Source organism: Aphelocoma coerulescens, chromosome 5, assembly GCF_041296385.1.
Source record: "Aphelocoma coerulescens isolate FSJ_1873_10779 chromosome 5, UR_Acoe_1.0, whole genome shotgun sequence".
Taxonomy (NCBI): domain Eukaryota; kingdom Metazoa; phylum Chordata; class Aves; order Passeriformes; family Corvidae; genus Aphelocoma; species Aphelocoma coerulescens.
Window position 1 is genome coordinate 59,924,569 of NC_091019.1, and position 25,279 is coordinate 59,949,847.

Below are 25,279 nucleotides of genomic sequence, written 5' to 3' on the forward strand. Positions count from 1 at the left end.
GCTTTGTTTTTTTAGAGAGTAACATAATTGTTCAACCGCTCTGTAGACAAATGCTGTCAACCCACCACTCTAATGCCTGATCCAAACATAAACTCCCTCAGCAGTTTTAAGACATCTGCTTACAGAATAACCTGGAAATGACTATACAAAAACAACCAATGTTTTGACACCACAGTCGTTTGCTCCAACGTTCAAGTGTCTTCTGAGCACATTCTTATGTGGAATGTTACACATTCTCAAACATTTCCTTTTGGTGAAGGAGGGTGAGTAAACTGCCAACACTGTTGGCCTCAAGGGATCTCAAAATTGTATTTTAACAGTTCAGGGAAGGATTGCACTCACATGAGCAACTGCTATTCTCTCCTGATTTTTCATAAGCAACCTAACATTAAATCATGAAGGGGGGAAATACTTCAAAGAAAAAGGAGCTCTTCATAACAGCTTCTCCAAGATTAGATACAAAGCTCGCATTCTCACTGCTATCACAGCTATTATTTCATCATATGACCATGGATCCAAGTTTACTTAGTAACAGGTTCTTTATACAGAATTTTTGGCATACAGATTCCAAATTCAGACTACTTTTTCGTAAAGCTTGAGGAAATCAATGAAGCATCTAAATGATCGTCTCCACCCAGACACTTGAGCATCCCACAGAAATCAGATTCTCAATGCAGAGGGCTTTACACCACATTTTCTGATAGGTTCCACCCACCTCACCCAATTAAGGGGTAGCAATAAAGCAAACCAAATAAAAAAACGTGAGTGTCCAGGTTACAGTTTGCCTTGTAACAACTCAGTTTAAAGAACTAGGGGCCATTGGTCCATACTGAGCATCCATATTAAAATGATGAGTCTGGAGATCATTTTGCAAGAGAACCTAAATTAATCCACTATTTTAGGAGAATCTTTAAATCTTATTGAGGTGGGAGGCAAAATAATCTGCATCCCTTTAGCCTTAGAATTTAATATGCAATCAGAAAAACCAGAGGCTGAGGTATGTGAAAACCCCAGCCTGATTCCTTATCTTCTACACAACTGCTGTTCAAGGCAAGCACAAAGCAGGCACACTCCTTCAGGAGAGCTGAGGAAACAGCACATTTGCCAAGACTTTAACAGATGAAAGGCATTTCCTAGAAGGAAAATGCAAGGGAAGTGGAACCAGGCAATCTGCTAATTGTTTGGACTATGGGTGGAAGATCTTCCAGAAGATTATGTTGGGGAGGCCTAGGAAAAAGCTGGGAGAGCCTCCTACCATTGTAAGATTTTCACTCTGGGGCTTAGTTGAACTTGAGCCTACCAGCGGTCTTCCACAAGCCTGTCTCCTGCCTCCCCCAGGCAGGAACACAGGCATGCAAAATCTTCAATAGCTTACTTTGGCACAGCTTTTGGAGAGCCAGCATTCAGAGATAAAGGTCTCCAATCACACTATATCCTCTTTAAGAGGAACAAACACTACATTTTAAGCCAGCTGTGCACTAGTGAGAAACACATGTTGAAGAAGAGAGTGGAGTTTTACGTAATCATGGCCAAGTATTGGAAGAAACTAGACAACTTTAACTCTTGTTAAGGTAAATAAATAGCACACATGCACTTCAGAAGAGATTGGTATCACACCACACCTTCCCTCTCCCCATATTTTCATTTCCTCACAGCCTCAGTGCAGCAGCATCAAGGGCTGAGGTTGGCTTAAGGTTAATGTAGGAGAATTAGACAGGATTGGAACTGCACATGAGAACAGCTCCTGATCTTGTGAAAGGTGTGCTTAGACTGGAGAGCTGGGCTGGAAGTCAGAGCCAAAACTATGGCAAGAGTATCTGGGTACATCACATTAGGGATGAGGTTAAGTTTAAACTAGCACACAAGCACAGAATCTTGATTTCAAAGCCGCTTTCTCTTCAGTTAGTAACAGCAACTAAAGACATAATCTGGTGGATCATTTTCTCCAGTGTGTAAAGAAAGATATGAGAAGCCTGACAGCAGGGGAACAGAAAACACAACAGAGGAGGTGTGCATTGGAACCTTACCTGATGATGAATTCCCAACAACGATGGTCTCAACTTTGACTTCAGTTACTGCCAACATAACCGTGCTGTTCTGTCGCTTGGTGATGGCATTCACTATTGTATTAGCAGCATTCTGAATGAGGCTGTTATCTTGTTCATCTCGGTGTGGGACAAAGGACTAAATGGAGTGACAGGGGAAAACAAGAAGTTATTGCACTCACCTAACCATGGAAATGTACTTTTTAAATCCAGCGACATCTTAATTGAGTTCACTCAGTTGAATTTGTTTGACAGTAGCTACAAACAGTTCTCTAAAAGCTTACCACAGCAACAGCATGGCTGGCTCTACCCCAACTGCAGATGCAGTGTCAGACTTGGTGGGTAGCACACCTACTTGTTAATTTAGCATACCTCAAAGGAAAGGCAGTGACTTCCATGTTACTTAAATTGATGAGCTAAACTTAGTCATAGTTTGGAGCAGTTCAAGATGTGGATTATCTAGATAGAAGCTTGGACTAATAACAGTCTGCTCTATTTATACCCTACACTTTGCTCCCATTGTGGCTCAGCATGCTCTTTACAGCACTAGTCGAGACAGACAGTCCAGCTTCTGCCTGGATAACCATTTACCATGAAAATTAACTCTTGCTTGAAAACTAAGCTATACACAAGCATCACGTGATTGAGCTGTAAATGCATCCAAAGCAAGTCTTTAGCTCATTAGGGCAATAGTTACTTTTATTTACTCAACTTGCACCTTCTTCCACTTCTCACTTAGTACCTTATATGTAAAGAATTCCCTGAAGCAGCCATACTCTAAATGCACAGCAGAAACCTCTTCATGAGAGCAATCCAGCCACCTGTAACCCTATCTCCTTACTGAGAAGGTCAATAGCTCCAGATTTCTGACAGAACAAGTAGGCACCCGTTCACTAATTTGGGCTGAACTAGTCTTTAGAGTAATTTATCATGAGGCTGTAGTAGCTGTCTGTCATTAACAAAACCTGCAGTTTCAGCTCTCTGGCAGTGTAGGAAATTGTGAGATCACAAAATTGCTTTGCAGACAAGACTAAGCCACAGATTGCTCCACCTGCATTCAAGTGAAACAAGCTTGAACAACTTCTTCCCCAGAAAAACTAATAAGAAAATACATTTATATATATATACACACACACACACACACACAAGTCTCATACTTACAATAGCAACTTCCACTGCGTTCTCTGTGGAGTAAGATGGATCACATAATATTATCAGAGTTCTGTCCCTAGAAACAGTCCTAGTAGCTGGTAAATATCGGATTTCAGAACAGATATTTTCTGTTGTAGTGCCCTGTTAGAAGCAAAGGAGATTGTGTAATTTTAGTTCAAGTAAAAAATAGCATGTAAAAATAAGGATCTTCAGAGTTCTAGCAGTTGCTAAGAACTGATGAAGGCAGCAAGAAAGGGCAGAAAAGTGAAGAACAGGGTTTTGGAATGAAAGACAAAAAACTGAGCTTGCATGATTATATGTTAGTACAGTCTGAGCCCATCTTGAAGTGTAAATAGTTCTTCAAGACTCAAGAAAATAAAATATTCAGTACAAACCCTAATTTTGCCTCACCCTTTAGACAAAGCACAATTAAAAGCAACAGAGGAGTCCAGTAATAAAATTTGCAAGCTTCTAATAGCAAGGAGTCATACTAGAAACCTTAATCTTGCATGCTGTGACATAGAATAGATCCCTACATATAGTGCCACACTTCATTAATAATTCCATTCTCACCTGGGGGACTTTGTCTCCATTAAAAATTAAAGTAATTCTAGCACAGTCATTGTCCAAGTACCCAGAATTAGGCAGACACTTGATATTGGTAGGCAGAGGTTCAGAGGCACTGCATTCTCCCCAGTCCGTGCACGGTGGCTGAAAGCATTGCATGTACTTTTCCTGGCATTCTTGACCCATGGGACACTGGTTATTTGAATTATCCCAGTATTTGTGTAACAGACAAGGCTTTTTTCCACACCACACCTAGAAATTAAAAAGAACAAAGCACTGTTGCAGGTAGCTGCTCTTACACATCAAATCAAAATAAGCAATTCACATAGGATGGTCATGAGCTACTGCTGCCTGCAAAATATCTGTGTTTTGATACTGCTGTAGTCTTAGTAGCAGATGGAGCTGCTCTTCCACAAAATGAGGACATTTTGTGCAGACAGAAGAGTAAAAAACTGTGCAAAGATAATCCAAGGAACCACTAACTGGGCACATCTCCTTAGAAGTTTATGAATTTGTCCCACATAACTGAGTTATACCAAAGTTTAAGCATTTATTTTAATCTAGTCCTCTAGGTGTCTCTAATCTAGAAAGTAGTATCCCCACAAAGATTAACTTCTTCAATATTTACACTGAGACCCCTGCCAGAGAATGCTGAATATGTTAAGAGCTGATGCACACTGGTGATAAGCACAGCCACTCCAACCATGCTCCCAGAAGAAAACAGTTTGCTGGTACCCACAAATTACTGGGGTGCAGCAAGTTTCCAAATACAGCTCCATTCCAGGAGCTGGACTTGGATGATCCTTGTGGGCCCTTTCCAATTCAGGATGTTCTACAATTCCATGTAGCCTTTAAGATCCTGCATAGCACTCTACAGCTATTGGTACAGGAACTTAGAGATTTCTTAAAGCACAATTGTCAGCAAGAAAGTGCAGTTGTGCCATTACACATGGAAGAAACCAAATACCACACATGGATGAGTTGCATTTACAGCACATGTTCCATCTGCATTGAGGTCTTGCTTTTCCTCAGTCACAAAACCACCAGGATCTAGTCCATAATATATACAAAGATTGAAATCTGTCAATTCATAAAGCTGCTGAAGGACAATACAAAAATACCCACTGAAAAAACTTCTTCCTACACATCCTAATTTCACAAAATTAGGAGCTCTAAAACTGTGTTTTCAAAGCTTCAGCAGTGTGATTTATTTACCCTTTACTCTATGCCAACTCACATTTCATTTTCTGCAACAAGTGGTCTAGAGAGCCTGTTCTAGCAGGTAGGGAGCAGGGCAGTAGCTTATGATTATAAAGACAATCCATAAGTACTTTTACAGGAAGCCACTTTTTAAAAAATATTTTTTAAACAAAGGAAATTTAGAGGAGACAAAGACTAACTTGTGCATGAAGAACAATGAGTTTGCTCCAGCCACAGGAATTTAAGAAGATAGGCCAAAATGCCTACCTTGGTGCAGTCAATACGTCCATCCAAACAGTGGCAGCTGTTGCACTCCTGTTCCCACCGGCTGCCATGGGGAAAGGTCATTCCTTTAAGCTGGCAAGGCTTTCCAATTCCAATCACTAAGGGGGAAAAAAAGTCAGACACTTCACCTCTTCAAGTTATAAATACTATACAAATTTAAATTAAAAATATTAGCTACTCTTCCTTACATATCAGACTGCTGTACATAAACTTGATACGGGCTACATTGTGCCCTATTGTTTTTTGGGTAAAGGTTGATAGCAGATATAGGAATACCTTCTTGGCATCTAGGACCAATTCTTCCAGGGGGACAAGTGCATCGGTATCCATTTATTTCATCTATACAGGTGGCTCCATATCCACAAGGAGAAGACTGGCATTCATCAATATCTGGACAGAAAAAAAGGTAAAAATCAGTGACAAGGACACAAAATATTGTAATTAATAATTTACTGAGGTGTAATCTAACAATACCTCCTTTCTTTAAAGCAAGGACAGTGTGGCTTCAGAATTAATCTTGTAATTAAACAGTTCTGCCATTTCAGCAATAACCTGTAATAGATTTCTTGTAATTGCACCCTAATTGAAGTTCTGGTAATCAAAATAGCAGTCATATGCTGACTCATCTCAGAGCAGAGGTGTTGGACAGCTGAAGGTGTTAATGCCTTCTCCACATTCAGCTACAGAACAAGTCCCACATCCTGTTCTGGCACTGATCTCAGACATTTAGGCTTCATACAAGAGCATGTGCTTTCATGAAGTTATCAAGTGCAGGAGCTGAACAATGAACTTGCTCAACAATGCTCAAAAAAGTGATTTACTGCAATACAAATGACCATAAGGCAGAACAATAACAGTTTACTTTGTAACACACATTTGCTGAACATTAATAACCTTCAAATAGTGGATAGATTAATTTAGTACACAGACACTTAGCACAGAAACCTCTTAAACCCTTCAAAGATGCAGAGTCTTAGCCACAGAAGCCAATGGAAAAAGGCACGGAAGCATGATCCATTCAGAGGGACAGCAACGTGCCATTTGTTATTCTGGAGAAGTGACCAATACTGATTTATGCAACAGAAACCAACTTTTCAAGTTGTGAGCCATAAGCACCAACTGCTTCATCTTCAACCAGAACCTTTCTCTTCCAAAGCATCTTTTGAAAGGTTTCCTTCCACTGAATATAAATGCCCTTTCCAACCCCTCAAAAACTGTTTACACACCAGTTCTTGTGTCATACACAGCATCAGCTCAGTTTAAAGTACAGGACTTTGAAAGTGAACACAATAAATGGCAGTAGTGAGACAGTTGCACATGTAGGCAATGGAAAACAACCCAATTGTTGCTTCCTTCAAAAGTGCACTAAGATGAAGTTTTAAGCAAATACACAAGATCTAAACTTCAACAGGGTTTAACTACTCTTTCCTCCTGTCTTCAAGCTATATAGATTTAAGATTCTTCAGCCTCTGTATGCTGAAAAAGGTGACTTAACTCTGTTTCTGCATTAGCCATAAAAGGTGTTTTTGTCAGCTACTCCTTCCATCTAGACCAGTCTAAACAAGTAAAAAATGTCTGCAGCTCCATTACAAATGCACAGTATTTGTATTTGTGACATCCTAGCCTTAAGGGGAAGAGGAGCAGCCAAGGAGAATTCAATATCCCTTTCTGGGTATCTGGATCTAGACACACAATGATCTGCCATCCCTGGTTCTGTATCGAGACACCGCTGAGCTGATGCTTCCACAAGGGCTGCAGCTGCCCTCCAACCAGAGCTGCTGGCTTGTCTTCTCTATGCCAGAATGAGGCTGAAGTCTCAACTTGAAAGCACATCACCATACTGATGGAGTGGAAGGACCAAGCCCAAAAGCCTTGAGGCTACAGAAGATTGGAAGTCTGATCTTCCAAAGCAGAAAGTAAAACTAAAGTATATATCCATTCAAGTCAAAATGGTAAAATTCCATTGAAAAGACAAAAACAAAACAACCCAAAAAACCAACCAAACAACAAAACTCCCCCCACCAGATTGTTCCACAACACTTCAACAGAGTTTTAGGGTCTGTTTTTCTCCCTTCTTTTCAGCCTCTATCCTTCAGAACAATTGCAGTGTAACAAGTTTGTTTTCTAGCTTTGGAAGACCTTTATCATACTTCTGTTATTCACATGCCAGCACTACACTCACAACGTTTTTGTTTCCATTTGCAATGTCTCTGGGGATTTTGGTTTCTAATGTTCAGTAAAACACATACAGATATGTCATCTTTACCAACAAGATGTTTATCAACAGAAATATTTAAAACTTAAGCTTCTATGAAGCCAGCACCACAGAAATGTCAGAATTATCCAAGAAAAGCCAGCAATGAAGTCTTTAAGCATGATTTAAAAGCCAACTCACTTCAGTGCCATTTAATGAAATGAGTAACAGACCCCAACCTGCCATTATTTACAAGGTATCAGTACCTAGCTAACAGGTGGCTTCTGCTTCATTATTTAGAATTCAGCTGAGCTAATGTAAAAAGAGTCATCAGGTGCTCTTTCCAATTTGTGCAGTGGTACACCCATCCAGGTCTCTACCCATGCAGGTACTTACTAATTCTGCAGTCAGGACCAGCAAAGCCAGGGGCGCATTCACATCGGAACCAGTTCACTCCATCAACACAGATCCCTCCGTTGTAACTGTAAACAAAAAAGTCTAGTTAACAAGCCTACATTGTTTCATTTAAATTCAATTAAAGCTTTGATAATTAAAGCTTCTGCTGCTCTTCAGGGGGACAATTTATTCCTATCAATAGAGAAAATGTAATGATAGATAAATATCATTATTGCTTAGCAAGTCAGAGGTTAAAACAGCAACATCCTACGGGTGCATGAGGAAGTGCATTCACAGAACTCAGAGGTGGAACAGCACTTTCAAGTGAACACAAAGAAAGCCCAAGTTTGGTTCTTTTTTTAATACATGAAGCATGAATTATGGCATCAGAGTGGACAACTGAGAAAGATAATAAGGTAGATTGTTTCATCCACACATCAGTTTTTTCCCCTTCAACCATAAATATCAATCTCTATATTTAAAATATTCCCATTTTATCTTCCAAAATTCAGTTTTGTTTTTAAACACGTTTATACATAGTAATTGGTCCAACAGGACATTTTTATATTATTTAAAATTATTTACTGTAAACAAACAGGTTTTGATTTCTCATTTTTTATCCTATCCAATTACAAATACTTCAAATGTCATCATATGTGATTCACTTCATATCACTGTAATTTACTAATCAGTTCCACCATGGAGACGACACTAAAATACTTTTACTTGGTTATACATGAATCAACTCAGGATTGTTTTGTAATCTTTGTCACTGTCAAGGAATAGATAAGGCATAGCAAAAAAAAAAATGGTTGTAAGATATTTTACAGAGGCTGGCTTCAATTATTTTAGAGTAAAAATAGTTCTAATCTGTAATGTAAATCCATATTACTGTGCTTATTTTTATTTTCACAATAGGTACAGGACTGGAGTTTGTGCACTTACCATGGATGAGGGTTGCAGTCATTGGTGTCTAGAAAAAAAGAATATAGACTAGTGTAAATAGGGGCACAATTTATTTTCTAATAGACAGCACTATAGTTCAGAAGACAATATATTTGATAAGAAAAATATACAGAACTGAATGTTTTCTTCCACGCTTGCAAAGGAAGTTCAATTATCATTTATATCAACAGTAGGCGGAGTAAAAACAGTAAAAAAATTTAAGAGCTTCCCTCCCACTACCAATGTTACACCTGGGGAGGGGGGAAATCAAAGTTTCAGGCTTTACTCCACCTAACCAATTCATTGTCTTGGTATGTCAAAGTAATTAACTGCTATCCTCAAAGAAAATGGCTTATACTCCACTGTCTGCCTTTCCAGATACTTTTCATTATTAAAATTATTATTTCTGTGAGTAGTTTTTTCAGCTCTGCACACATTTCCAAAAATTGTATTTTTATAGAAGGCTGAGAGTCTTATTTTGGCAGAGACTGGATGCAAAAAGCAGCATGACAAACTCTTCATTCATTACTCGAGCATCGTCTTCTTTACCTACCTCCCACTCTGAATGATTCAGATATTTTGGCACATGAACCCCATAAACTTGCTTTGTCTCAGTTAACAGCTCTCTGCCAGACACTCCCAATATCCCAGGGGGATGCAGGGGAAGAAAGGAGAAAATCCTTACTCTGTGTGCATGTGCGTCCTTCCCACCCTTCTTTGCAGATGCACGAGAAGGAGTCTCCACTGCCAACACATGTTCCACCATTCATGCAAGGGTTTAGAATACAGCTGCTGTTTTTAGCTTTGAAAACAGAAAAAGTCTCTATTAGCCCATAAGACAAAGAGTACCCTATCATCTGGATGTGTCAAGATCACAATCCTACACAGTATTTAAGCCAACAGTTAAAAACTTAAAAAGAGGTCAAAAAACTCCTAAAATACATCACATAACAGTCTCTCACCTACCTTCACCATCATCCCAATTCAATCATTTAACCAAACCTGAAATTTTATTAAAAAAGAATTACCTCCTTTCTGCCCCATCTGTGTAAGCATTCTTCAAGTACTGCTAAATTATTACTTTGGCATTGAGTTACCCAGGCCATGAGGTGTTCTTCACAATAAAATATTAGTATTTAAATCTCAGTTTTTGATTAAAAGCTGCAATTGCATCTAAAAAGTAGAAAAACTGCACTAACTTATCTTCATTCGACTTCCTGATCAAAATGGAAGTTTCATTTTCAGAAAGATACACCACAGATACTACATTCAGTCTCTAAAGAAAAAAAATCACAAATGGTTCCCTACAACAGGCAGTAAACCCTGCAAATGCCCCAGGAAGAACCACTTCATTTCATTGTTCCTGGGCATTCCTGCTCATACACCTCATGATCACAAATCTTATGGCTCTGCAAGCCAAGCAGGGGATTAAGTTCCCAGGAAAACTTTTACACAGGGCCTCTAAACACTAATAGAGAAGTCAAGACACAAGTCCAAGTTTTCTAAAACTGCTTAGGAGAGAAGCTATGGAAAAGACCATATAAGCAGCCAGAGGAGAATAGCTTCCTAAAAATCAGTATCATGTCAGGTGAGTGGAAGAAATTACTTAAATTTCAGTCACCACCCAACTGGAACAGCTTTGAACCAGCCAGCCAGAACAGTGTGCCTCTTTACTAAACAGCTGATTATTTAAACACTTCTCTGCTTCTTCTGACTTCATTGTAGACAATTTAAAAAGCTTACCAGTGTTGCAAGTACTTCCTATCCACTCTGGAGGACACGAGCAGCGGAATGTGTCTCCATCATCATAGCATGTTCCACCATTACTGCAAGTGTTTGCATCACACTGGTATTCACCTGCACACCACAACAGAGCAGTTTTAATTGCCATTGGTCTGGCTGAATGTTAGAAACAGGTACTTTTTAATCACAAATTAAGGAGGCTTCGTATTTAAATGCACCAGTATCAGAAACACATTGTTCCACTTTCTGTATTACAATAAACAACCCAAAGAATGGACTCTAAGGACATCTCTCATGAAACTGTTTTGCTACATGAAGGGATGCATTTTTTAAATGTTCCATTTTGTGACTGGGAAACTGGAAGGGGTAATGAAAGTGCACCTATTTTTTCACTGCAATTGTTTTGTTTTAAATTTCAGGAACTCCAGTACCACAAGAAGAAAATAAATCTTTGGGTAATCTAAAGATCAAAGCAAGGAACACTTACGTGAATGACAAGTTTTGCCTTTCCAGTCATTCTTACACTCACAATAGAAGTCATTTACCAAATCAATGCATCGGCCACCGTTGTGACATGGGTTAGGAGAACAGTCATTGAAATCTAAAAAAAAACCAGTTATTCAGATTAGATGATCTATCCCAGCCAAGGCCAGGAGAAAACAGAAAATATTTATTTAAAAAGAAAATAAATTTTGTACTATTTAGGAAGACAGCAGTCCTAATTATTATGAGGTTATCTTTATACATGCATGGAAAATACTCTGATTTAATACAGAACAACATGAGTTGTGACTTTCTGACAGCTTAGAAGGACCATACAGTGTGGCTTCTCAGTAGAGCACCAAAGTTGCTTTGTTTTTACAAACAGCTGTATTCTGAACTTCAGAAAGAGCTTTCTAGTGGGGACCACAATGTCCTGAAAAGGAGCCCCAACCCAGGACACCAACAAGAGACATTTAAGGCTCCCTTCTTCTGTTCTATGTTTCAAAGCACAGAGTTACAGCCATCAGAGGTGGCTTAATCACATATACGCATATAAACATACTTTCACAAACATGGATTTTAGAGAAAGCTCCTTTCACTTGAGACAAACATTTTAATGGGTGGAACGTAAGTATTCCAGAACAAACTTCATCCAGACCACACAAAAGCTCTTTTGACAGCAATAGCTGCCAAAAACTGCTCAGTTTGTATTTCACATCTTAATTGATGCATGTCCTGTAATAAGTCTCAGCAAGCCCTTGCCATCATGCTGTAGAAGAGGCTTCATTCATACCAGAAAAAGAAACTACTGCAGTTTCCTCTGAGGTGTCTTCCATGAACAGGTCTATTTCACTGCTTGGCCAACACTTTTGCCTATCCCCAGGACAAAAAGTTCTCTCCTCCTGAGATAAATGCTGAACTATACCAGAGAATCAGATTCTGCTCTTATTAAAGGCACTGAGGCTTTTAGAGCAGCTACCTGAAGTTATTTCTGAAAATACTTCTGCAAACAAGACTTAATTACAGAACAAAGAAACTAACCCATTATTAAGTACATACCAACCATCTGTTACAACAAATGTGCATCATTTGGCCCTGCAACACTGAGCAGTACTCACTTGTATCACACAGTTCTCCTTCCCAGCCACTTGAACAGAAACATCTAAATGAATCAACTTCATCGATACATGTCCCACCATTCTTGCAAGGTTTCCCAAGACAATCATTGATATCTACAACAAAAGTCAACAATTATTGCTCAAGGCTGTTTTCACCTACTCAGAAGAGTGCTCTACACTTGTGTCTCTAGGAAAAGCAGCACAAAGTTATTACTGCATTTGTACATGCAAAAGAAAAGCTCAAACATCTGTTTTCAAGCCTGGTGGGGCTTCTGGCTGTATTGTCTCTCATGTAGCAAGTCAAACCAGAGCACTAAGTTAACCCAGCAAAAATATCCAGGGGTTTAAAAAACACTCAGACCAGCAATACATGTTCTGGTCCCTTTTTTATCATTCTCATGTTGGAGAAATCCATGACTCATAAGACTGTACATAAAGGTAGTGGGTACAGACACATTTACATCGAAGTTGGATTAAAACCAGTTTTCTTTCACAGAGGAAGTGTAAACCACTACAAAGACTGCTACCAGAAGAAACAATTTCAAGCAGTACATCTGAAACAGTGCTTTATGCAACTTTACTGAAATCTGAATGTTTTATTTTATGGTACAAAGCTTTGTAACATTAACTTTAAAATAAATCTAGAGCAAAAAGAATAATCTTTTACAAGCTCCTACTTACTTTCATGACAGTATGTTCCAGTAAAACCTCTGTCACAGGCACAAGTGAAATTCCCTCCTGGCTGACTAATACACCGTCCATGAGGCCCACAAACATTGGATGAAATGAAACGGATTCCTTCTTGGGTAGCATTAGTGAAGACTTCTATTGTACAGCTGTCTATTACTAAAAAAAGAAGTGTAGTCTTTAGACTAATGATCTGTATCACCAACCAGATTTTAGTTCTAAAAGAAGTTTTACAAAAATTAAAACCAATCACAATTTCATGTTAGCTGTAAGTCACCATCTAGCTCTTCATAAAAATAAGGAGCATTTCCTCTCAGTGCCTCACTATTTTATGAAGTCTAAGAGAATATAATAAAAACATTTCTGCATTACACTATTCCCCAAAATGCCTTTTTTTTTTTTTAATGCACCACCATCAAGACAGATTTATAGACAACAGCAGGTACCTTTACAAGAATTGTTCTTGCAGTGGTCCTTGAGATGAGAACAATTTTTTCCATCGTAGTCATCAGGGCAGGCACAATAATAATCTCCTCCCAGATCATAACATTTAGCCCCATTCTGGCAAGGGTTAGGTTCACAGAAATCAATATCCATCTGTAAGAGAGACCACAGTTAGCAGCAGCTGCTTCATTTCCCAGGAGTAAGCAGCATTATCTGCTTTGCCAAAGATGCAGATGAAGCTAATGTACAAGGAACCTCAAGTTTTAAGAAGGTTTATGAATCATAAATATTGCATTCCATCCTGCAAGACAGAGAAACTTCAGCTTACTTTACTCTACCCTAATACACAGCATTTCTGACACTGCTAAAAAATACTCCTTTGCAGGAGGCTGAATAAGCACATTTACAGTAACTCAGTAAATAATTACTTAAGCCATTAGGAGATGTCTTACTGCAAACTTCTCTGGATCATTATAAGTTACTTCTCTGTCCTTCACACCCACGTACCAAGTGCTACAAGGCAAGTTAAATACCAGTGCACTTGTCAGCTTTGTGTCTGCAAGAGACTTAAAATACACAGAACCTGAACAAAATCCCATCCCCTAGAGCAAATTCTCTTCCCATCTCAATTAACACATAGAATTTATTATAAAACCACACAGCTTGGAAGGGACCTCTAGAGGTCAGCTACTCCCCACCTCCTGCTCAAAGTAGGTCTAGTTAGACCCAGCTGCTCAGGGCCTTATTTTCACAAATACCATCACCACACCAATTTACACACAGATACACGAGATGCATTTTGAACTCTGACCATCTGATCCAGAGAGCAAAATTCAAAGCTTGCCTTCATAATATATAACCTTTAACACAGGCATTGCTGTGACAAAACAATTCTGCTGCTTTCTGCTTTAGACTGACACACAAGATCACTGATTCGTGATGCCCTAAATTGGTCTCAAAATCCACAAAGCAGCCTCAAAAGGGATATTTTTACATCACAGTATCTTTCCTCCAAATTGTTATTCTTAAGGATTGCTTTTCTTCTCTCAAGTCAGTTTTTCCTTCTTCACATCTCTCTTGGGAGAAAGATAGCTTTCAACTTTACAGACATAAAATTAAGTCCAATAGTGGTTTTGATCCCCATTTTTAGCAGTTCAGTAGCTAAATAGGAGAAAAATGCAAAGCTAGCCAAAGGAGAAGGAACACAAATGGTGTTAGATACTTAATTCAGAGGAGCACATACAATTCCAGCTGCAACAGAAAAATTTTCAGCAAACCATTTCGTGCTCTCATACAGAACATTCAAAGCAAGCTATAAAAGAATAGCTATGGTCTGAGAAAGATTCTCGGATCTCCTCTATCAGATGTCTCCATTTGTTTCCTTCCATTAGTGTAAATTTCCCCTTCCCAATGCAAGTTCAGTAGCTGGTACTTTAGCATCTGGAATCAATGGCAGATATTTCCTGCAACACACAAGGCAAGCAGCCAACTCTCCCCTATTATTCAAGCACATTTGCTAAAACTTTAATTACACAGTATTGTATAAATCAGCCCAGAGTAGAGCACTGAAGTTATGATCCTTATGCAGGAACAGTTCATGAACTATTAGGTGCTGCACCAGTTTTATTAAACTGGTTGGTATCTGCAGACCTTTTAAATTTTGAATAAAATGAGTGCACTGCTTCTTTAATGATGCAAATGACATAGAATGAACTTACTTCAGTCTTTAAGAGACATCACTCCAATATCCTCCACAAAAAAATTCTGGAACAAATCCAACAACATTCTAGTCTAATGCCTCCAGCTGATACTAAGCATAAGATTCAGATGGATTTGACTATCAGCAAAAGCCAGAAAGTGAATACTTAATGCAAAATAATTTCACACTGAAAAGCTTAATGTCCTCCCTAGAAAGAGGAGTACCTTCATTACCAATAAGGACTTTAGGAATTCTCACTAAGACTTCAATATTTCAGATCTGAATCCTTAAGCACTAGAACTACATGTTCCTAAAATGATCTCAAACAGAAAGTTCTGAGAGCCAATACTTGCCTATCTGCCTGCCTTTAGTAATTATGCTAATTATCACCATTATATATAATATAAATAACTGATACATAATTATTATACTCCTACCAATAGCAGTAGGATTACTTGAAGGGTAATTCAATTATGTACCTCAGAGTTACTAGGATGAAAACCTAAAGCACTCTAGTGCAAGGAAAGGACACAGGTCCTGAAAATTACAAAGGGAAACATTTCAAGCTTAAGGAATATTTCCAGCCTTAAAACACTTAGGAAGGCCAACACCTACGTGCAACAACTTGCAGTTTATCAGGCTGCAAATTCAAGCTTTACAGCTACTATGACAGCACTGCACAACAAATTTGCTTATTCAGAGTATCAGGTAACAGCTACGATAGGCAGCAACGCTCCAGCCTTGGGTTACTCCCATTTAAACCCAGAGATATATTTCTTTCAAGAATTCAATCCATGCCAAGCATTGCAGTAATGTCTGCTCTGCCCTCACCTCACAGAAGACTCCCGAGAATCCCTGGGAACACAGGCAAGTGAATCCATTCACCAGGTCTTTGCACCGGCCCCCGTTCTGGCAGGGATTGCTTTCACACTCGTTGGTTTCTATCTCACAGTTTTTTCCTGTGAAACCACGAGGGCATAAGCAGTGGTAACCATTCACTTCATCCTTCACAGAGCAGGGAAAAGAAGCAGAAGTAGAAGCATTTGTTTATTGATGAAACTTGCACACAAAAATTCAAGTTTTTTGGTATTCTGGATTTGCGAGCAGCAGTAGCACCACAAAATTTTATTTTGTGAAATGGGTGCAAGAGTCTGCACGTGCAGCATTACATTTCTAACATTTGAACTCAATTAACCAAACTGTAATGGCAAACTACAGAACTCATAACCAGTCAGAGAAAGACTAATTTTGAACATGGAATGTAATGAACAAGAGTTACCTTACAAGTCCCTCCATGCTGGCACTGTCCATGACAGTCATTTATATCTATGGATAAAATATGCAAAGCATTAGAATTTATACTGGAAGACTAAGCTGTAAAGTATAGGTTTAGCATAAAAATGAAGAAAAGTGATTTTCAAAAAGGTTTTTTTCTAGATGTTTCAATGGAAAGGAAGGATTCTTGATGCCTTAAGAGATCTCTATTTTTAAAAAATATCTAATAGAAAATTACATTCTATATTTCTACTACAGTGTATTAAAAGTGAGGTATCAATATCAGTTAATTTAACATCTAACATTTTAACTTTAAAGTATTTTAAATTGAATCAGTATATATAATTCAGAAACATGTAAGAGTCAAGAGATTTATTAGTTAAGTGTATATCTAAGCTCACTTTAATACCAATTACCTTTTAAAATAAATTTTCAAACCATATTTTCAATTTACATTGCTAGAAGTTAGAAAAATCCTGACAACAGGTTTTTTTTTTCTTGTGAAAGTATGTATACTATCACTCATCATGACTTTTTTTTTTTTTAAGAACAAAGCATCCTACTGTCAACATACATACTAAAGAAATACTAACTGATATGACAATTTACTCCTGTCCATCCTGGAATGCAGTCACAGTAATATCCACCAATGAGATTTTTGCAAGAGTAAGCATTAACACAGGGTTTCCCCTCACACTCATTAGCATCTGTGAAAGAAGAGAAAATAAAGAATAGAATAAAGAACAAACCCAGAAACAGATTACCACAGCACCAAGCAAAGTGTCCATGCAATCCAAGCATCAGAAGCTCATATTATACACTGGTAGGGCACTAAAACCATTTACATACCACAGGACTTGAATGCACACTTGCCTATAGTAGCACATGCACGTTATCTTACTCTTCCCTTTGCCAAAACTCAAAAAGGCAATTTGTTAGTCAGGGCAAACCCCTTCCCTGGCCTCCACAAGCTTAGTCACTGTTCTGCCACCATGGAGAAGGAGCTACCATCACCAACGCTGCATTTTGCAACAGAAAAGTTATGGGGCATTCTAAAGGAACTGTTACAAGTTAGCTGAAGTTGGGGCTTAAATAGTTACAGATCCATTTGAAACTTCTGGCTTTAAGATCTGCTAAAGAGGATCTAAGATACTAATAACACACACATTCCATGTTTTCTTCAATAAACACCATGCCAGACACACACAGTTATTCACTGTTTAGGAATAACCTCCAGTGGTCTCCAAAGCTTTAGAATTACTTACCAAGCTGGCAAGTTGCTCCAATCCACTGTTGTGGACAAATACACTCGAATGCATTGACACCATCAATGCAGGTCCCTCCTTGAGCACAGGGGTTCGAGGCACACTCATCAATATCTGCAAAGTCAAAGGGGGCCTTCCATTACACGGCCTAAGGCTTGGCTTAAAACAGGTTCTGCTTCAAAGTTAGTTTGAGATGAAGGGGGAGAATGTTCAAACAAACAAGCTTAGGAACAGACTAACGTTTCTAACCTAATTTTTACTTAGGCTTTTCTCACCTCCCTGAGAGAGAGAAGATCTGCAAACAGCAAAGAAGAATCAGCTAAGCTACCTATGATTTGCATGTTCATTGAAAGTCATATTCCTAGATTCATGACACAAATTTAGCCAGTTTTGGCTTTGTGGTTGGTAATTTTCAGGGTTTTTTGGTTGGTTTGTTTTTTTTTTTTTTGAGAATAGTTGCTGTTTAAAGACAGGTAAGCCACCTGTGCTCCAAATCACAGGCAACATGTAAACTAATTATCGTCCCACAATACATTTCAACCACTTCTCTGTCCTCTGAATCAGACACTTAAGCATTTAAGTGTGCAAATCTACACTTCTACTACTAAAGAAGGGGAGAACCTCTGACCTTCACATTTCTATTTCTCAAAATTAAACCATTCTGTATTTTGCTTTAGAGTGGCTAAGGAGTCAGGAATTGTCAAACAAGCTTTTGGATATGGTCCAGCTATGCTTTTGATAACTTTCTGATAACAGATCTCAACTGCATCGAGTCAACACTGTGGGCTGCACAGAACCCTCCTCTTTTCACTCTGCCAATGCTCAGCTGTTAAAAGACAGGGAAAGTAAAAAACTACCACCAAATTCCAAACACACAGAGCGTGATATCACCAAGAAAGCCTCATCAACCCTTCCAACCCAACAGGTCAGTCACCAGCCTAAGCATACCCACCAATAGCACATGTTGGTCCACTCCACCCCGATGGGCAGTGACACTTGAAGCCTGATGAAATCTCGTGACAAATTCCACCATTAGCACAGGGATTAGATACACAAGCATGCTCAGCTGGGGAGAAAGAAGGAAAGAAATTCCTGCTAAATACTCTTCCAGTACCAATTAAGGAGAACTTGCACTTAAAAGTTGCATTGGCTAAAAGTAACCAAGAAAATTGCAGTGGAGAGATGCCAGCACAGAAGTTTGGAGCCTTCCTCTCCCCCCTGCAGAGAGTTAAGATTCCCAGTAAGAAACTGAAGCAGGATTTTACTGAAGATGTACCATCCTTCCTACCTAATGACTAGAAAGCCTCAGCACAGACAGGTCACTATTTCAATACCCCAGGAACCAGCAAAATTCCCCATTAACACTCTGCTTCCAGCCATGCACTTCCAGAGTACTCCAGCATTTCTTTTAAATTCAGTGAGACAAAACAGATATGCTGTAAGCAGGGGTCTGAACAGCTGTAGCAGTTTTAAGTATCAAAGGTCTGTTTAGCTTCACTCTAACACCGTTCCTTGGAAACAGCAGGGAACAGAGGTGCTTACAGGCAGGGCTGCTCGTTGTCACTCCATGTAGGGCTGTAACACTGCAGAGGCTGCACAAAGCAACCATCAGGTTGAGGAGGGACAACGTTTTTGAAACTTCTTTTCGGTAACTTCCCCTCTCAGAAGCCAAGGAAGCTTTTCGTACCAGTACCTAAAGCAGCTCACATACCATCCCTACTGTTAAAAATCACTGCAGATCTCAGCAAGTATAATGGCTCTTTTTTTCACTGCCTCCTCACCTGAAAAGCCAGGCTACTCCCCCACAGCTTTCAGGGCAAGTTATGACAAGATTTCATGCATTTTAGCCTAAACTTTACATCACATTCTACCAGCTGAAGCAAAATTCAAGTTTTGATGGTATCTTTAATACCACATAGCACTTTGTGAGGTTCAAAGATCTACATCCTGATTAACTCTGAAAACCTTCTGCTGATAACAGTTTAGTGAATTTAAGGCCAAGCAGTGAGGTGGAAAAAAGGCAAGGGTTCTTTCCACCTAAACTTTTAGCTATCAAGGAACAGCAAAATTCATCATGAGAAGACTGTAAATATCATATTTTAAAAGAAGGATTTAACAACCCATCATGATAAAGAACCAGAACACCCAACTGAACACTACATGTGAAAAAGTAGGATCAAAAGTTTCAATTCTTCTCTCCAAACATCAAATCTTTAAAGCAAAATATGAAAGAACTAGAAACTGCACACTTGCCCATTTGCCTCCAAAGTGAGAATAATCAAGAAAAGTCTCCAAAGACCAAAATTATCCCCAGAACGTGAACATTTTGGTCTTTGTGTAATACATATAGATAGAAAAAAGCAACATGCTATCTTCATACTGTGGTTGAGATAGGAAGCAGTTTTTCAAGAGACAGATCTGTTAGACTCAAGTCAAAGCCATACTTCATCAAATGCGGTTTAAATGCTCTCCTCCATTTCACCAACAAGCACAAGGAAGACACTTTTTGTTCAAACTGTTTAAGGTGACTCTGTAAGAGGGTTTGAGCACATTTCCATAGCAGTTAACCTTTCATTATTAATCCAAATGTATTAGAAGTCCCGTAATTAAAAGATTACATTTCAGTTGATTAAAAAGGATAGTCAACACATTCAGACAACTAAAAAATTGGGCCAAAACCCCACATCAGAGTAGAAACTGAAGAGTTCATCACCTCCACCTTTCTTAGCCCCCAGCTTGGAAAAGATGCATGTTTGCCAACAAGCTAGAAGACAAGAAAATGGGCAGCAGGGAGACAGGCAACAGGGAAAGCCACATGTGTAACCTATTTCATGAGACTACAGCCCAACTGCATGTTTGGATTAAGGAAGAGAAGCCAAATATTCTCAGTCTTATCTAAAGGGAAACTGGTGCAGCGTTTCTGTTGTCTTCAGTGATTTTTTTGAACAGCCAGGCTAAGGCACTAGACAGGAGAGATGGAGCATATCCTGACTGAAATGTAGGAGTGCCTAAACCAGCTGCAGATGTGCAAAGAGAGATGCAATATCCCAAAGTACCAATCTCGCAGTTCTTTCCCGAGTAGCCGTCGGGGCAGGCACAGCGATACTCATCGGGCTCGGTGTTCATGCAGGTGCCGCCGTTCAGGCAGGGGTGGTGATTCCCACAGTAATTCAGATCTGCACAGAGAAAAGGGTCAGTCAGCAGGGAACAGATCTCACCGTTTTAATCCCTAGTCAGACACACAGATGCCTTTCTGGCTCGAACATCCTTCACCCACATCATCCCCATATTCCAATGGCTAGCCTGTGATCTGGTAACTATCCACAGAACAGGGAAGAATGAACAAGAGACAACTGCAGGAGTTAGAAGAGTCAGGACAATTCCAAGCCTTTTGTCTTGAACTTCCTATACTTCTGATGCCTAGGCACCATCTGCCACACAAGAATTAAGGCACAGAAACACTCAGGTAGTTGCACACTAGCAGGAAAAAAAAAAGGGTTAATGAGTTATCAGTTAATCATGCAACTTAACTTATTTTTCCTGTACATTAATGTTAAGTACCTTTGTTACAGAGCAGGCCACCCCAGTTGGTTTCACAATTACACTGCCATGGTTCATTACAGCTCCCATGAGCACAGCCTGGGTAGCGGACACACTCATCACAGAACTGTCCTTGCCAACCATAATGACACCTAAGATGTAAGTTCACATGTTAAAAGTTAGCAACATGATGCTTCATGATCAGCATTACATGTATTTACAACACTACACTTACCATTCTCAAGAACAAGGTCAACTGTTCAATGTGCAACAGATAACAAAACTTTATTTATCCTGTTTAGAAGGGACACAACTAGTCCTGTTGAAGATCCTTACAGGAACTGATCCTGCTCAAATGTGCTACACAACATGGCAACAAACACTGCCAAGCACTACACGTTATGAGAACTGGACATGAATTAGTTGTTCTTTCACAAGACGTCCCATCTTCACATAATCATCTCACACTAGGACAAAAATTGTGATTGATACAAGAGAGCTGAAATTGATTTTCAGAAGGAGACTGCTAGCTTACTGCATCAAGCACTATAGTGTTCTTCTGTGAAGAGAGATTTCAAAAGAATAGCCAATTTGCTCTAGAGTGCTACAGCCTCAAAAGACCAGGGCAGCCAGAGAAGCAGCAGTCTTGACAAATTTCTCAAGGCCTGGTTTCTCAAGAAAACCTTTTTTCACAGATTTATTCCCTTATACCCTCAGCGTTCTCTACTGACACTATGGAAAAAGTACTCTTTGGAGAAAGGGGGAGCAAGAACAGAAACAAAAGCCATTAACAATTCACTTGTTTTAGAGTTGAATTTTTTCCCCAAGATTTCTTCTGAGACCAGTATCTTTACATTAATCTGTAACAGAACTCTTCTAAAGAAGCAACTGTTTATGCTACAGAAAAGTATTAAAATCTGAACTTATGGGGGGGAGGATAGGCTAATGATTTAACATATATTTATATTTCACACATATTTTAAGTACCAAGAAATAGTAAGCTTGTTCTTTTGGGCCAACAAAAGAAATGTTCTGCCTGTTAAGAGAGTATTTTATACAGAATTCAAGAGACATACTAGCAACAAAGAGATGCATAAAATCACACTGAATGGGAGTTGGGCCCACACACAACAGTGCAGCCCTATTGCCTAGAGGAAGAAAAAACATTAGAAATCAAACTACATTTTTTAGATTAAACACTACCATTCTATTACCCACATGATTTGAATAGTATAAAAGAACAGAAAATAAATTAAGTCTTGGGGGGGGGAAAGGGGGCAGTGAGAGAAGACAAGGAAGAGAAGTATAAATGAGGAGTCTTGGTTCCTTGTGAATCAATCCTCTTCCACTGTTTCAGTAAGCTGGATCAATTGCCAGAGGAACAGAACAAGCTGTGCTGGCAGCACAGTATTTAAATTCTTACTATTTACATTGGCAGAAAGAATCTAGAGGCAGATCTCTGCAAGACCATTCTTTTCATATGAAGTTCTAGAACTACTTTGAGCTCATGTCCCAGTACCTGCTCCTGCCCTGAAAAGCTCCCAGCTGCAGATCTGCAAGGAGAGCCTCAGGTGAGTACCCAAGCCCAGAGGCCTCGACTGCTCCTCTGAGCAGGGCTGGCGGAAGCCTGGAGAACACTCGTATTTTGGAAGCCTCTTTCTTTGGCTGCAGCAGCAGCAAGAGGAAACAAATACTGCTCCTGCTAAATTTGATCTCTTCCTTCCTCCTCAAGCACAAATCCTCCTCAAGAAAAATCTTTTCAGAGGATGATAATAAACAATAAAAAAAGCATTGCAACTCACTTTACTGGCCTCAACCCAAATCTTCATCCATGCCAAACCTGGCACTACTGCCAGTGATTCACCATGACTATCCCAGCCAGAGCCAACTCCCCACCCACATACAACAAGCATTTTCAAGAGCTGAAAGTCTGTATCACAAAGCAAATAATCACAATAACTCAATTTATTCTCCCCAGCCAATGGATAAAAACTTTGTTCAACGCTGCAGCGGTGCTTAAGAGTACAAAGAAAAATACAGCTCCCTTCTAGAACTTGAAGGCATCTTAGGCACCTACTCGAGTTTGCAGGTATGCTTGATGGCATTAAAATTACTTCAGCAGAAAAAAGGTTGCTGCTTTTTCATGATCTTCAACATAGCCAAAGTTTACTGTTAAAGTTTCCACCAAGCCTGAGGGAAATCATTTCTAGAGGCTAAAAGCAGTCCAAAGGAACACAGTGTTTACAAGTCAAAAGGTTACTATGTGGTAAGCTGATCAGCCTTCAGTTTACAAGGAAGAATAAATTAGGATTTCCTCTTGAACAGGAAGTCTGGTCGCATCCTACATTAACAGGTGCTAGAGCAGCGTTAATTCCACTTCCTTCTGAAAAGATAATGCTTACATGGATCTCAGCTCCCCCTAAGAGCAAGATGGGATCAATAAAGGTAAACCAACCCAGAAATGGGTATGTATGTCATTTATGGGTATGGGTATGTAGTTTATGACAAAAATATCAAGACAAAAAACAAGTATGAAAATGGTTAATGATTCACTATGAGAAGCCCAAAAGGTACAAACACAAATTCAACATCATTTAGGAAAAAAAAAACCAAAAAACCCAAGGCAGAATTCCTTTTCAAGTACCAACCACTTGTGCAAAAGCCAAAAGGAAACTGCCAATGCAGCTAATAGTGGGGCTAAAGTTACTTCTTCCCTGCCCTCCCATCCCAGTTGAGCATCAACTAAATTCCAATTCTAAATATTTCACATCTGACAAAATAAGAAAGCCAAATATAGAGAATCTATAAGGATTCTCATTGTTCAACAGACAAAGAAAATTCTTATTGGAATCAAGATTCTACTTCCTTTGTCCTTCCCCTCTGCTGACTTCATCAGCTCAAACTCGTCTTCACAATCCAGCACATGCAAAAAAAAATCAGACCTGGCTTAATCTTAGCCCTTGCCTGGGTTATTAGCAGTACAAAGAAGCTACCATAAATAGATTGTTACAGTTTAGTAACTTCCTGATGGAAGGCTGAAGCACAGGCATCTGCTTCCAGACCGAAGCATCCCTTTGGGTCAGAATTAACACAGACAAAGTGTAATAGGGAGAGAAGAACAATTGTTGGTTATCTTGAAACCAAGAATTTGGAGAATAGATCTGGTAATTCTACAGGCATGCTTCACAGTTTCCATTTTCCTTAGATGAAAGCCTGGTGATAATAGGAAAATGAGAACTCAAACAAGGCTGGAGGAAGTGGAGGTGGCAGGAGTTAACATTAGCAAAAAAATTCAGATAAGACTTCAAATCTTCAGATTAGAAAACCTGCAACTGTGCAGAAAACACACTGCTGTCATTGACAAGCAGATAAAGCCACAATAATTCAGCTCAGTGGGGCTTCAAACAGCTAAATTTCAGGATAAGGAAAAAGGTCTTTCTACAGTAAATCTCAGTGTGTTTAAAGTAGTAAATTTAGCATCAGGGAATCCTACAAAAACACTCATCACTATACACAGTTCAAAGGTACTTATGTACTCAGAGGCAGGGGGAAGTAGGAAAAAGAGAATGAAACAGAATATTTGGGGGTTTAATTTTTCCTGGGGCCAGTAAAAACCTAACCTCATCAAGTCCAATAAAGCAGATTTTTCTACAGAAATATGTTTTCCTTATGTTCTTCTGAAAGAGATATAATTACAGAAAAAGCTGACTGGCCTTTGCTTTCCTCTGAGGAAGTTTGTGTTATAATTATTGAGAGCTTAGATGAAATTGAGCATTTCCAAATCAGATGGAACAAGCTGTTCAAAAGATCCCATGTTGCTGTATGTAAAACAGGAGGAATCATTGTGAGGAAAGGCCCTGAGCAATCTGGTCTGACTAGACCTCCTTGGGCAAAGAGGTGGGACTAGATGACCCTGGAAATGCTGTCCAGACTCCGTGACTTTATGCCAAATCCTACAGTGGCAGTTATAGAAGGGATGTGGAAAGGTGAAGAGATGTACCCCAGATCCTGATGGTCTGTGAACCACTCAGCACCTTGCATGATTAACTCCTCCTTATCCAAAATGAGGATGCCTCTGCTAACAGCAGAAAGTCAGGGTGCTCTCTCAATGGCCAGCTTAAACTCAGCTCTTTGGTAGTATCTTCCCACATGGTTTACTCTCCTGGTTCAATCACTTCTGGTTATTTGAGAGTCCTGATCCTTCTGTGCAGAAAGTTCAGCTGAGGAATTTCGCATTGCAC

The 25,279-nt window shown here is 39.3% G+C and overlaps 1 protein-coding gene across 2 annotated transcripts in view; it reads right to left on the reverse strand.

Moving 5' to 3' along the window:
* The window catches only part of JAG2 (jagged canonical Notch ligand 2), a 69,973-nt gene that overhangs the window by 3,189 nt on the left and 41,505 nt on the right, over positions 1 to 25,279 (reverse strand). Inside the window, exons 6-25 of one of the 2 annotated variants that reach the window (XM_069018454.1) lie at positions 21,060 to 21,190; positions 20,555 to 20,674; positions 18,451 to 18,564; positions 17,499 to 17,612; positions 16,827 to 16,940; positions 16,238 to 16,284; positions 15,790 to 15,963; positions 13,262 to 13,412; positions 12,810 to 12,974; positions 12,129 to 12,242; positions 11,015 to 11,128; positions 10,528 to 10,641; positions 9,470 to 9,586; positions 8,785 to 8,812; positions 7,840 to 7,925; positions 5,526 to 5,639; positions 5,232 to 5,347; positions 3,771 to 4,016; positions 3,207 to 3,338; positions 2,028 to 2,184 (exon numbers count right to left, since the gene is read on the reverse strand). In XM_069018454.1, the coding sequence (XP_068874555.1) occupies positions 2,028 to 2,184; positions 3,207 to 3,338; positions 3,771 to 4,016; positions 5,232 to 5,347; positions 5,526 to 5,639; positions 7,840 to 7,925; positions 8,785 to 8,812; positions 9,470 to 9,586; positions 10,528 to 10,641; positions 11,015 to 11,128; positions 12,129 to 12,242; positions 12,810 to 12,974; positions 13,262 to 13,412; positions 15,790 to 15,963; positions 16,238 to 16,284; positions 16,827 to 16,940; positions 17,499 to 17,612; positions 18,451 to 18,564; positions 20,555 to 20,674; positions 21,060 to 21,190 (2,468 nt within the window). The remainder of the gene's footprint in view (positions 1 to 2,027; positions 2,185 to 3,206; positions 3,339 to 3,770; positions 4,017 to 5,231; positions 5,348 to 5,525; positions 5,640 to 7,839; positions 7,926 to 8,784; positions 8,813 to 9,469; positions 9,587 to 10,527; positions 10,642 to 11,014; positions 11,129 to 12,128; positions 12,243 to 12,809; positions 12,975 to 13,261; positions 13,413 to 15,789; positions 15,964 to 16,237; positions 16,285 to 16,826; positions 16,941 to 17,498; positions 17,613 to 18,450; positions 18,565 to 20,554; positions 20,675 to 21,059; positions 21,191 to 25,279) is intronic. The other variant, XM_069018455.1, reaches the window with a different exon arrangement.